The 13,663-nt window shown below is 40.2% G+C and overlaps 1 protein-coding gene across 2 annotated transcripts in view; it reads right to left on the bottom strand.

Moving 5' to 3' along the window:
- Positions 1-4,071: 4,071 nt before the first annotated feature.
- The window catches only part of MMP16 (matrix metallopeptidase 16), a 203,411-nt gene continuing 193,819 nt past the window's right edge, over positions 4,072-13,663 (bottom strand). For both annotated transcript variants that reach the window (XM_066578443.1, XM_066578445.1), the window contains 2 exons: positions 12,631-12,746; positions 4,072-10,113 (listed from right to left, as the gene is read on the bottom strand). In XM_066578443.1, coding sequence (XP_066434540.1) covers positions 9,779-10,113; positions 12,631-12,746 — 451 coding nt within the window. In that variant the 3' untranslated portion in view covers positions 4,072-9,778. The remainder of the gene's footprint in view (positions 10,114-12,630; positions 12,747-13,663) is intronic.

Here is a 13,663-nt window from a genome sequence, read left to right as displayed (position 1 = left end):
GGCACCAGAAATCCACAATGGCCTCAAAAAAGATCCTGATCCACAATCCAAAGATAGGAGAGACGTCCCGGGGTTGCAGCCCTCGTCAGGCTGAATGTATCCAAGAAATCAAATAGCAAAAAGTACTCCCGCGCTCTGGAACTCAGGAAGCAATAACCTTATAACATACTATACTTTTATTGCAACACGTTTCAGCGGTACATAGCCACCTTTCTCAAGCCTTGAAATTTGGCTCTGGGGGCCTTCCATTTCTCTTGGTCATCTTTGAGATGTTTCTACACCTTGATTGGAGTCACCTGCGGTAAATTCAGTTGATTGGACATAATTTTAAAAGACACACCCCTGTTTATATTAGGTCTCACATCTCACAATACATATCAAAACCAAAACCAAGCCACGAGAAGGAAAGAACTACTTGTAGAGCAGGGAGACAGGATTGTGTGGAGGCACAGATCTGTAGAAGACTACAAAAAAATTTCTGGTACACTGAAAATTCCATAGGAGCACAGTGGCTTTCATAATTCTTACATGGAAAAAGTTTGGAGCAACAAGGGCTCTTCCTAAAGCTCGCTGACCCACCAAACTAAGTAATCAGTGAAGAAGGACCTTGGTAAGAGAGGTAACCAAGAAACCCATGGTCACTCGGGCTGAGCTCCAAAGATCCTGTGTGCAGATGGGAGAAACGCCTGGAAGGTCAATGATCACTGCAGAACTCCACCAATCTGGGCTTTACATCAGAGTGGCCAGAAAGAAGCCTCTCCTCAATAAAACACAGATGGAAGCCATACAGTAGTTTGCCAAAAAGCACCTAAAGGACTCTGACTGGTCTGATGAAACCAAGATTGAACCTTTTGGCCCCAATTCTAACTCTTATGTCTGGAGGAAACCAGGCGCTGTTCATCACCTGCCCCATACATCCCTGTAGTAAAGCATTGTGATGGCAGCATCATGCCTTGGGGTGTTTTTCAGTGGCTGGGACAGGGAGACTGGTCAGGGTTGATGGAAAGATTAAGAAGCAAAGTGCAGAGAGATTCCTAATCAAAACCTGATCCGGAGCACAAGGGACCTCAAACTGGGCAGAAGGTTTACCTTTCAACAAGACAATGACCCTAAGCACACAGCCAAGACAACACATGGGTGGCTGAGATACAACTCTGTGAATGTCCTTGAGTGGCCCAGCCTGAGCCCTGACTTGAACCCAATTGAACATCTTGGGAGAGACCTGAAAATGGTTGTCCACAGACGGTCCCCATCCAATCTGACAGAGCTTTAGAGGATCTGCAGAGAAGAATGGCAGAAAATCTCCAAATCCAGCTGTGCAAATCTTGTGGCATCATACCCAAGAAGACTAGAGGCTGTAAACATTGTCAAATGTGCTTATAGTAACTACAGGGTCTGAATATTTATGTCAATGCAAAATGGCCATTTTTCTTTTCTTTCTAAATTTTCAAAGATTTCTAACTTTTTTTCGTCACTCATTATGGGGAATTAAGTGCTGAATGATGGAAAAAAGCTTGTATTTTTTTAATCTGCACAAGACCACAACATAACAAATTTTTTTTTTTAAAAGTAAAAGGGTCAGAAGACTTTCCAAATGCATTGTACAATAGAGACAGAGGACACAGTTGCACCCAGCCTTAGGGGCCCCTTACGATTCCATATAAGGAAACTGATGCTATAAATAAAGCATTAGAGTTCAGGGGCCCTTTTACAGATTTTCCTTTAGGCCCAACGGCTTCAAGATACACCTCTAGGCTGCTGAATTGATCTTCAAGAAGGTGTCTTACAGTATTTGAAAGTTGTTGCAGTGTTCCTTATGTTCTTAAGGGCTCATTTATATGGGAACATTTATTCCGCTTAATACACAGTGAATATAACCTATTGGTTTCAATGGGTTCATTCACATATGTGAATTTTTCACGCGATTTTCCGTTGTGTGAAAAATACGCAACATTATTCTATTTTGGTGCATATTATGCATAGAAGTGAATATGCAATGAACACGCAGGAAACCTGCATATTTGCACATCAAAACAATAAGCCGTGCTGCGTATTTTTTGGTTGTGTAAATACGCTGCGCATTTAGGCACACAAAAAAACAGCAGAAGGGCTGAAATATGCAGGGAAAGGTCATCTGCAATAGTTCAGCAGGAGTCTGAAATGGGACCCCTGCCAATCAGGTATTTGTCGGGTGAGTATTATTGTGCACTGAGGAAAATGTACATTTCACTTTATATATTTATTTTACTTGTTTTTATATATATAATAATTAGAGATGAGCGAGCGTACTCGGAAAAGCACTACTCGCTCGAGTAATTTGCTTTATCTGAGTATTGCTGTGCTCGTCCCTGAAGATTTGGGTGCCGGCACGGAGCGGGGAGCTGCAGGGGAGAGCGGGGAGGAACGGAGGGGAGATCTTTCTCTCCCTCTCTCCCGCCCGCTCTCCCCTGCTCCCCGCTGCGACTCACCTGTCAGCCGCAGCGGCACCCGAATCTTCAGGGACGACCACAGCGATACTCGGATAAAGCAAATTACTCGAGCGAGTAGTGCTTTTCCGAGTACGCTCGCTCATCTCTAATAATAATCCATTCCTGTTGTCTTTTTATATTTTTATTCAATGTGTTAATATTTCCAGCTAAACTGATGATAGGGCCTTTTACAGTAAAAAGCGTTTTTATTCCTCGTTAGTTATTTCATTAATAAAAAGAAGTTGGATTTGACAATGTCTCGTAATTTGGATGGTTGTGCCATGACCCAGGGCTATTTTCTCCTCACCTGCATTATATCTGCACTCTATTTGGAAGCATTTATCTGGTTGGCAGCACCTCCACCTATCTTATATACATATACCTGTTGAAATAGAGAAGGGAATTGAGGGAAAACTTATCAAATTTGCTGACCACACAAAGCTAAGAGGGATAGCTAACACTAGGGAAGAGAGGATTCAAAAAGAGCTAACCAAGATTGAACAGAATGGTATTTAAAAAGGAGAAATGCAAAGCCCTACATCTGAGCAAGAAAATTGAAGAAAAAGCATATAGAATGGGGGGAATTGAGCTAAGCAGCACATGTGAAAAAGACTTGGGTATACTAATAGATTACAGACTGAACATGAGTCAACAATGTGATGCAGCAGCAAAAAAAGCAAATACTATTCTGGGATGTATTAAGAGAAGCATAGAGTCTAAATCACGTGTGGTAATTATCCCCCTCTACCCTTCCTTAGTCAGACCTCATCTGGAATACTGTGTCCAGATCTGGGCGTCCCACTTTAAAAAAGACATAGACAAACTGGAGCAAGTTGAGAGAAGAGTTACCAAGATGGTGAGCAGTCTGCAAAAAAATGTCTTATGAGGAACAGTTAAAGGAACTATGAATGTAAACTGAGAGGAGACCTAATAGCTGTCTACAAATATCTGAAGGGCTGTCAAAGTCCAGAGGGATCTGCCCTATTCTTATTTGCACAAGAAAAGACTAGAAGCAATGGCAAAGGGATGAAACTGAAAGGGAGGAGACACAAATTAGATATTAGAAAAAACTTTCTGACAGTGAGAGTGATCAATGAGTGGAACAGGTTACCACGGGAGGTGGTGAATTCGCCTTCAATGGAAGTGTTCAAACAAAGGCTGGACAAACATCTGTTGGGGATGATTTAGTGAACCCTGCATTGAGCAGGGGGTTTAGACTTGATGGTCTTGGAGGTCCATTCCAACCCTACTATTCTATGATTCTAATGTTAAAAACATGGAAGTTTTTTTTTTCACTTTTTTTCTACCGCTACAATTTTTTCCATGTAAAAAATAGAAACCAGATGGAACCAAACTGAGCATAACTGATGCTCATAAAATCCTATTGAAATCAATGGGAAGTAAAACAGAACAGCAGGATGAAGAACAAAACCGCTGATGGAGCCCTTACAGGTATCCATAATACAGTGTTATATGTAGGCACCATACAGTGGCACATGGCGTGCTTTTGTCCCCATTATACAGAACGGGTGCCAACCAATTCCATGTTTTAATGTAAACTAAGTAATATGCAGATGCAAAAGTAATAGAAAAAACAAGTGAGTAGAGAATGATATTGTCTGCTATTTATTTGCAGCTTTATTTGTCTTTTAATTACAACACAATAAAACAATGGTAATTACAGAAGATGCAATAGTATAAAAGCCAATGATCCCTTCCCTTAAGACACTTACAGCAGACAACCTGCCCTATGCCCAAACAACCCTCCTGAAAAGGAAACATAAAATAAATATTAATAAATAGAAATAAATCACTGCACAGCCTTTACCACTTTGACTGACACGCAGAACACTTGTCCGAAAGCACAGAGGCTTGCACTCTCTTGAAGCTGCCTGAAGCCCGTGCGACCAACGATGCAGTCACAGTGATAAAGCTTTGTAAACAAGTTTTTTTTCCTTGGAAAACCAAAAATTGCCGAGTTATGGAATACAATACATTAAAATAAAATTATTAATAACAGCACAGTTATGGACCCTCGTATCTTCCATGATGCAATATGGGGGATCACATAAAATTGTTCAATAAATGCTAATTTTGACTTTATTTTCTGTGCAATGACTTTAGGTATTAAAATACGACTTATGCAAATAACATAGTGTTTATGCATTGATTTCCAATAACCCATGTAAATAGTCAGTCTAAGCACTACAGACGTTTGCCCGGTTACATCTCACAGTCTCGATATACTTTAGCACCAGTTATTCAGCTTTGTATTTGCACACAAATGAGCTCTGTGTTTGTCATTAAGAGCAAAATAGAATATCTCTTCTACCAGACCCTAAGTGGGAGAAAAAAAACATACTTCATACAGGAAATCTAATCCGACGACATTTAATTACAGCATAAATAACACAGGGTAACTTTGCACCATGTACATTTTTCATTTATATTACATTTTTTCCCTTATGGGATGTAGACCTCTATAGACTTTAGCTTATCATTTAATGTAAAAAGAGTTAAAATACTGAATTTCTACTTGGCTTTGTAATATTTTGTATATTCTATATAGGTAAATCTTCATTTTAGTGAATAAAGTAGAAAACTAAATTGAATTTATTTCATCTGATTATTCAGATCACTTATTTTGAATTGGTTGTTTATTCTCATAAAGTCATACTAAGAATTTAGGTGTGACTGTAGATAACCCCAAAATCTCATTCTACACCCTCATACCACACCAAGGGTGCATTCACATGGGTGAGCAAATCATGTGTGTTGTGAGAGGCACAAAAATCACATGAATATACAACCCATTATTTGCCGTGGGTGTATTTACATTGGTGATTTTTCTCTCGAGCAAGGCGAGACGGAAAAGTTGCAGAACGTTCTATTATCGTGTGAGAATAGAACATACAGATGTCTCCTGCACATCGCACAGCAAAGCGGCGAAGTGTTGGGCATCACTCTCTCTTGCCTTTGTGAATGCACCCTCAGAGATCTATGAAGGCTGGAGACATAGTATTCGCTGGGCTTTTCTTATATCGTTAGGGCCCTGTTACTTAGGACAATTATTATTCAGGTAGTCGCTGTATCATGCAACACTCAACGATAATCGTTCAGTGTAAACACGGCCAACGATTGAATGCCAAATGAGAATTCGTTTGCTTGTCATTTGTTGGTCATCTAATACAGGTGTAAACACCTGATGACAATTGGCCCATGTGAACAGGCAGATGTTCATCTATGAATGACTGCCTGTTTACTCTGCATGGAGACGGGTGGTTGGAAGAGATCTCTGGCACACCCTGCCTCCATTCAATGAGTAATTATCGCTCCTGTGTGAATGCACAGGAGTAATCATTTTTGGGACATGTGTTGGGCGCTTAAGAGCTCAACAGTCATCCTGTGTTAAAGCATCCTTTGTTAGGTAAAGAAAATCACTAAAGCAGAGTCCATGCTACAATTTCTTTCACCAGTGGTTAATATTTTATTTGATGCCCCCCTCACAAAGTAATGGCTAAAAAGCCCTATATTTGTAGTGTAGTGGCCCAAATATAAGCCTTACTGATCCAGCCACTGCTACTGCTGGTTAACAACCCACTCTCCATAACCACCATCACTGAGTCTGCTGCCAAATTATGTATTCACATTGTTTTTGAAGCTTCAAGGGGTTGTTCCAAGATCAGAACCCTTGTTCATACAGTATAGCCTATTAGGGTATAGGAACGTAATGGAGTTGGGAACCCTATCTATGACCTGGAACGGAGAGTCACTCTGTTACAGCAGTTCCTGTTCTGGCAGATTTCATTCGTTGGAATGGTTATTGGAATACCACATTTGTTGAGATAATCTCTGGCTGGTTGTGGCTTACCTTGGTAAAATCAGCTGTTTGTTAGGAGTGGCGGGATTAACACTTAGGGCGATCAGCTGTTTGCCCTAGAAACTGCATTTTGAAAGAGGTTGTCTCTGATGAGATAACCCCTTTAATTCTAAAATCTTGGTGCTGGAGCCAATGGCTCCTCATTCCTACGGTCCCTCCTTATCACTCACAACCTGGTACACATGCCAATAACAGCAATGACTACACTAGTATTGACAAATAACACCCCATGTCTCAACTAACTGGACCCTTATAAGTATGACATGGGGCAGTAAGTTATTGGCCCTACTCTGAGTGAAGTTGGGCTGTAAGATAAAAAATTCAATATGATCTGATATATGAAGTTGGTGCTATACAACTATTAGAAACTCTAATAGTATTTTTTACAGGTTTTCAAATACTGCTATACCAATTTATTCTCACTGTTGAGCAGGGTGAGCAAATTGTGCCCATAGGATTCCCAATATAGGGACAACTTAAACAACTATCTTTGTGATATTACTGTAGCTTTGCCATGTTATCACATGGTCCATTTACTTTATTTTATATACATCTATATAATGACAATATTCCAAAATATTTTATCATAAACTGTACTATTTTAATAGGCAATAATCTGAGCAAAGTAGAAGGTGCAATGTTTAAATTCACCCGCTGCGCAAATTTGACACAGTTTAACCAAATACTTTACTGCTATATATCGTGGTAACCATGCTTTGCTCCCGCAAACTACCTAAAACAACCATAAATCTTGATATAAAATAACTCATCTTTCAGCACATGGGCATTTTAAATGGATTTTCCCACCAAAGACGTTGATGGCATATCAACAGCATACCAATATCAACCTGACAACCCCTTGACGTTTCCTTGACACAACTCCACTCCCAGTCCAGAACTGTGTACAATGGCAACACAAGCCCAGCTACTTGAATTAAACTATACAGCATCTAGACAAGAGCGTTGCTTGGTCAGAAAAACCAAGGAGCCGCAGGATGAATATGCCATTCATATTTGTAGGGGGAAACTATGATTTAGTTCTTCACTATCAAAATATTAAAAGAATAAATTCTAACGGTGTTTTTAATAAAAATAGTAAAATAAGCTAAAGCTTTATTAGTATACCATTGCACAAAAAAGAAGTAATTGTTCATTGACATTTGGGGACAGTAATGGGGTTTGCAACAACCATTGCACAAAAAAGAAGTAATTGTTCATTGACACTGGGGGACAGTAATGGGGTTTGCAACAACCCCTAATTGAAGTATGTTTGTAATAATTGAACTTGGTTTGTATATTTTTGTGTGATGTGGTTCTACACGGTTGAAATGATAAAGGTGAAGATTTTATTGCGTAAGGAAAAAAAAATTAAAAATGGAGCAGTAAGGTTGTAGTTAGCATATGTTTATCTTCAGTAAGTAACATTGCAGGGATGAGGCAGCAATACAATGTGCTATATACTATATGCCCACATAGACATTTGTGTGCAAATTATTCCACCCAGCCATATACATATTTTCTTTAAAAATTCAAGTACTCTTGAATAAAAAAAATATGCTATATTGAAACGCGAGTATATGCGCACACTCTATGTGTTATAAATTTACTAGACAAACTTAATTTATAAATGGTCATTCATTTACAACTTGCATTCGCCATACATCTTAAGTATAAGTTTCTCTTGCTTAACATACGCTAAAGGTCAGAGGGCACAAAGAGCAAGAACGGTGCTCCGTTTTACACAGCAAGCTTTCTATAAAACGACAATGTTTAAATCATGACAGTCAACAGGACACAAGTTTGGATAAAGGCATACTGTTTCCATAGAACACTCCATTTCCCACATGCTGACTTTAAGATGAAGCCAGCTGACCACACTGCAACTACATCCAACATACCCTTCATTAAGTGTTTATAGCATAGTGCTTGTAAAGTATAATACTGCAAAAAGCAGTTGTAAGAACTTCCATAGAGATGTCACTCACTGACTCTCCTCTTGGAACGCCAAAAAATGAAAAGAAACAAGGACTGAACGCTGGAGATCAGATGGAACGATGAATGTAATATGTTTGACAAGAAGAAAATGCTTTGGTGCTACTCCTACTCTGGTGTGCCTCTGCTGAGTTTCCATCAACTCCTCGCCCTTTGAGAACTATAGTAAACATGCAATTCAAGGACGAATTAGCTTGATACTTCTAGTATATAGATCTCCCCCTGGTATTGACATTACTTGTGCCCAGATGGAATCGTATAAGGCAAATCAGACATTGTGCAACAGCTTCGTTCCACCACTTCGTCTTTCCTACCAATCATGACCTCGATCTCCCTTGACATATCCTGCTCTATACTGTATCTCTATACTCTACAATAAAATACCTTTTCAAATCTGTTCAGAGCTGAAATTTCTTTATCAAAATACTGAACTCTTATTTATAGTAATTCTTCCGCACATTCATACCGTTTAACCAACAAGCCGGTGAAGTCCATTGAAATCGAAGAATTGATACAATAGCTCTCAAAGGGTTACAATACTCGTTGCAATTTCCTTCACAACAGGACTGCCGTTTTGCCGCAGCTCATAGCAATGCACTTCGTAGACATTCTGCTTCCCGCCAAGGTTCCAAATGATTGTTCCTGTCAGACCTAGTAAGTGCCCTAGGCAGTTGATCAAATATCATGACGCAAAATAATAATATATATAAAAAAAAAGTAAAGCACAGAAGTTTTTGTTCAGTATATTAATGACTAAAAATGTGTTCAAAACATTTTGGACAAAGCTCAGAAAAAGTTGTATAAAACACAAAATGAATGTATCATTAAGGCTGTTACTGTATTGCAGATAATTTGGCCCCTTGTTTGTTGGAAAAAGAAAAAAAGTCTGTCCAAACAGTCTCATGGTCCCACATCACGTTGTTCTCCCACAAGCTTAGTTGTGGGCATCTAGCCATAGCAGACAGAGAATCAATCCTCTTTGGAAACAAAGCTGTTTTGGGTCTTCACACTCTGTCGAAGGTTCATTTTCGGTGATTCTTCTGTTGATTTGATGCTTGCGAACTGCAGTGTAAAACTTTTCGAAGAGGATCTGCAGTCTTCAAAAACTAGAGGAACTTGAAAATAAAAATTAATGCTTTCAGGATTTATTCTACCTCCTCCTTTTACATCTGGACACAAAGTCTGCCTCCAGAGAAAGGCGTAAAACTGAATGAGAAAGAAATACAAAAAAACTGGAGGAATGGCAGAAACTGTATTTCATGGAAGCTCCCCAGATGATTGAATCCCCACTCAAGTGCAGGACACAAAACCTCTTGGATTTTAAAGATCAGCCATATGACCCTGGCCCACAGATGCCTGTGTTTAGCTAGGGAACAGCATAATAGCTCTGATGTTGAATCTCAAGTAACCTCAAATTTCTACAATAAGAATCCCTATATCACACCCACTCTTGCATAGAGCGTTTACAGTACAGTATGTGACGGGGTGTTCCTTTTCTTTTGAATTGAAACACTGTGTAAACCAAAACGAGGAGGCACAGAGCCAGGATACAGGGAATTACGATAGCTATGGCTTTCACAGTGCTGTCTGTGTTGTCTAGCTTCATGACAACGTCTACATCATCTTGAGTACTGGTTCGATCTTTGTCTCGGTCAACTGAAGTCTCACATCCCATGTAATCTTTAAGAATTGACCGTGGGTATCCAGGTTCTACTTTCAGTCTCTGGTTGTGAAATTTCCAGTATTCTTTGCCTTTATAGAAGTAAGTGAAGCCTGGAAAGATATTAAAAGACACATTTTAGAATGGATTCTATCTTGGTTTATTAAATATTATATTACACTTTATGGATTCTCATTAGTGTATTACTGTGTGTCCATATCAACACGGTTCCGACCCAAGATAAGCCAGGTGTAACTGCATGGAAGGAGGACCAAAGGTGATGCAAGACCCAGATGTATTAAAGGGGTTGTACCATCAAAACAACTCATCACCTATCCTGAACTCAATTTTTGTCTAGGGGCCAAACATATATGTTACTAAAATATATCAAGGATGTTTATTGAAAGTGTAGGCAATTGTATGGGAAAACAAACAGGTACAATGTATACAAAAGAGTGCTTCCTCATGTATTGTTTGTTGATTAGAAAGGAACAATATAGAGTTAATATAAGGTCCCCATATAGATTAGAGTTTAGTCTTCTGAACCCACTGCTAACGGTGGGGTTGGACAACTCTCTACTGTGTATGGGGACCGCACAACTTTCCCCCAACAGATGATGTTAAGAGAAAGCAGGATCGGGTCACGTTGAATTTCAATGCAAGATCCTATGGTTCCTGAGTGATAAGCCAATGCCATAGCTGTCTGCCTGCCCTGTCGCTTAACTACAACATTAGTGTGTATGGGGCAGCTGGGGAAAATGACTGTCGGATGAACGATCATTCATCTGACAGTTGTTAAAGTGTGTGGGCACTTTTATTCTAACCTTGTATGGTTGTGTGATTGGTGCAACTGGTTAAGTGAACATATGTACATGTTGTTGTTGTTAACCATTTAGTCGTTCACGACCTCTGGCAAACCTAAAGGCGAGCTCCCTCCATGTTTTTCCGTTTTGCACTGCTTCTTTCAATTGTATGATATCCATGACAGTATCAGCTCTGACAGTATCAATCATCGTGTCCTTTGGCGGCCGGGTCTTCTTTTGCCTCTGATCTGTCCAAGCATTATAGATTTTTCTAGCAACTGTGCTCGCATTACATGGCCAAAATACGTGAGTCTGAGTCTGGCCATCTTGGCCTCCAATGATATATCGGGTCTTATATGATTCAGGACTTCTCTGTTTGTTACTCTCGCCATCCAGGGCATGCGCAGCAGCTATCGCCAGCACCACAGATCAAACACATCAATCCTCCGTCTATTAGCTTTTTTCGCAGTCCAGCTTTCACATTTATACATGGCTGTGGGGGAAACAGTGGCTTGTACTATCTTACATTTAGTTGCTATACTGATATACCTACTTTTCCAGATTTTGTCCATGTTAGCATTGCGCTTCGCCCCAGTGCTATTCTACGTTTTATCTCTGGCATAGATTCTCGAGCCTGGTCAATTTTTGAGCCAAGGAAGATGAAGTCTTGCACGCATTCTATGACCTCATTGTCAATTTTGATTTAAATTTGGCCATTTTTTGCAGTTGTCATAATTTTAGTCTTCTTTTACATACATAGTCCATGGTAAATCCTTTATTATCTGGATTATGTGTTTCAGTGGGTTTCCTCAACTTTGCTTCTAATCAATGTGGCATACATAATACAGATAAACAACATCCTTAAATATGGCAACTTGAAGGATATCTCTGTTTTACAGAAGTCTAGGGTTGCCACCCAGTCAGTACACCATCGGCCCAATTATTAATTACCTTTCAAGGCTGGTGCAAGCAGTTTTTTTTTAAATTTTTTAATAGCAATAGTAATTGTGGGTAAAAAACAATCAAGCAACAGTGGGGCATGATATGGAATGGCCCCAACCCACAGTAGGGGCAAACCTCCAAACATTTGGCCAGACAGCCACTTAAAAGCAACTTTTGATCTCACTCACACTATCAGCTGGTCTGTCCGGGATCCGCTTCTGAATACCCAGCCAGGCAGTATCTTCAAAGCAACCTCTTATATCACTCTTTTCGTCTCTCACATGTTCCAGTTGTAGGGCATTCTATGCAGAAGATAATCTGTCTCCCTTCCCATGGTTCCCATGGGAGGGGTCCTCTGCTTACAATGTGCTGTGTCCGGAATGTATGATAGACAGTTTGATAGGGAGAAGAAGATGCTTTGAACTTGTTTCCTGGCTGGACATTCAGAAAGGGGTTAACTATTACTAAATAGGGCCAAGGCCACATGAAGGGGACTATTATTTAGTGAGGCCACCTGAGAGAGACTATTAGTAAATGGGGCCACATTACTAAATGGTGACATAATACAGGAGGCATTGGCAGCTGGCATATTAGTGCAAGGAACCTTAGAGCATAGCACCACAATATAACAATGGTAAAAGCCACAGTTTAAAATGCAATGTGTGCCAAAATTGCCAATGCTTTGCCACAAAATGTAGGCGCAACTAATAGGTGGTTAAATGTTAGACAAAAGTGTCTAAAGACCTGTCAAATTTAGCAGATAGCCTGAGCCACTTTGATAAACTTGTTTAGACGTTCCTGTGAGTTGTAAAAATTGGTAATATGGTCATGTTTATGTGATGTCTGATATACTAGCAAGATAAACTGTCTAATAGTTATACATACCATTCTCTTTGTCAACAAAGGCCCCTTCAGGTGATTCTGGGATCCCTTTCCATATTGTGATTGATTTGGGGTAACCAGGGTCCATAACTCTCATTTCTTCATTATATCTCCAGTACCTGAAACAAAGTAACTCCATGTGAATCCATACCTCCATAGAGTCTCAGAAGAGGGTCAGTTGTTTTAAAAAGTTGCTTCCTAGAACCCTCAAACACAAAATGTCATGTAAACCCTAAACATCACTGGATAATGGAAAGTGTTAAATTAGGAAATCAGAATTCCTTATCGTATTTCATCGTAACTACACGCTGTCAAATGAGAAATGACACTAAAGATACAGAAGCTACAATAGTATAGAGACAAGAAGACCATGAGAACATTCTAGTAGGTAAAACAGTAATTCTTCAACTAGGTCCTTCACAACCAATTAAGTAAGCAATTTCTTAATCCATTTTAGGCCGCCTACAGACGGCCGGGTCGGATCCGGCATCGAGAATTCTCGCCGCGCGACCTGACCCGAGCGCCTGCAGAGAGCAGCGCGTACTCACCCGCGCCCCGCAGCTCCGGATCTTTCATGTGCCGGCTGCTGGGCAGCCGGCGCATGCGCTGACCGGAACCGGCGGCCGGTGACTGACGGTGAGGGACCGGAGCCGGCGGCCGGTGTGCCCCGCACAGGAATAGAACATGCTGTGGTTTGTTTGCCGCGCGATATTTCGCGCGGACAAACCGCAGCCGTCTGCCCAGGATTGCGTTTGCTAACGCCATCCTATGGCAGCTTCCAAAGGCGGAAATTCCGTGGGAAATCCCGCCTCGGAATTTCCGCACTCCGCCCGTCTGCAGGCGGCCTTACTGGCAACACTTTGAAATGTTATTTACCACTATTTACATGGTGTGCAGTAAATTACACAATATAGGAAACCACAATACTAGTTATATGTAACTTTACAAAATCATTCAAAACACAGGTCTACAAAAGAACATTTTTTTTCAGCTGCATGGGATATTTTAGGTAAATTTTATGTTTTCTAGGGTGCTG

The sequence above is a fragment of the Eleutherodactylus coqui genome, chromosome 9 (genome assembly GCF_035609145.1).
Source record: "Eleutherodactylus coqui strain aEleCoq1 chromosome 9, aEleCoq1.hap1, whole genome shotgun sequence".
NCBI lineage: Eukaryota > Metazoa > Chordata > Amphibia > Anura > Eleutherodactylidae > Eleutherodactylus > Eleutherodactylus coqui.
The sequence above is the reverse complement of the archived record's forward strand: the minus strand, read 5'-3'. Positions and strand labels throughout refer to the sequence as shown.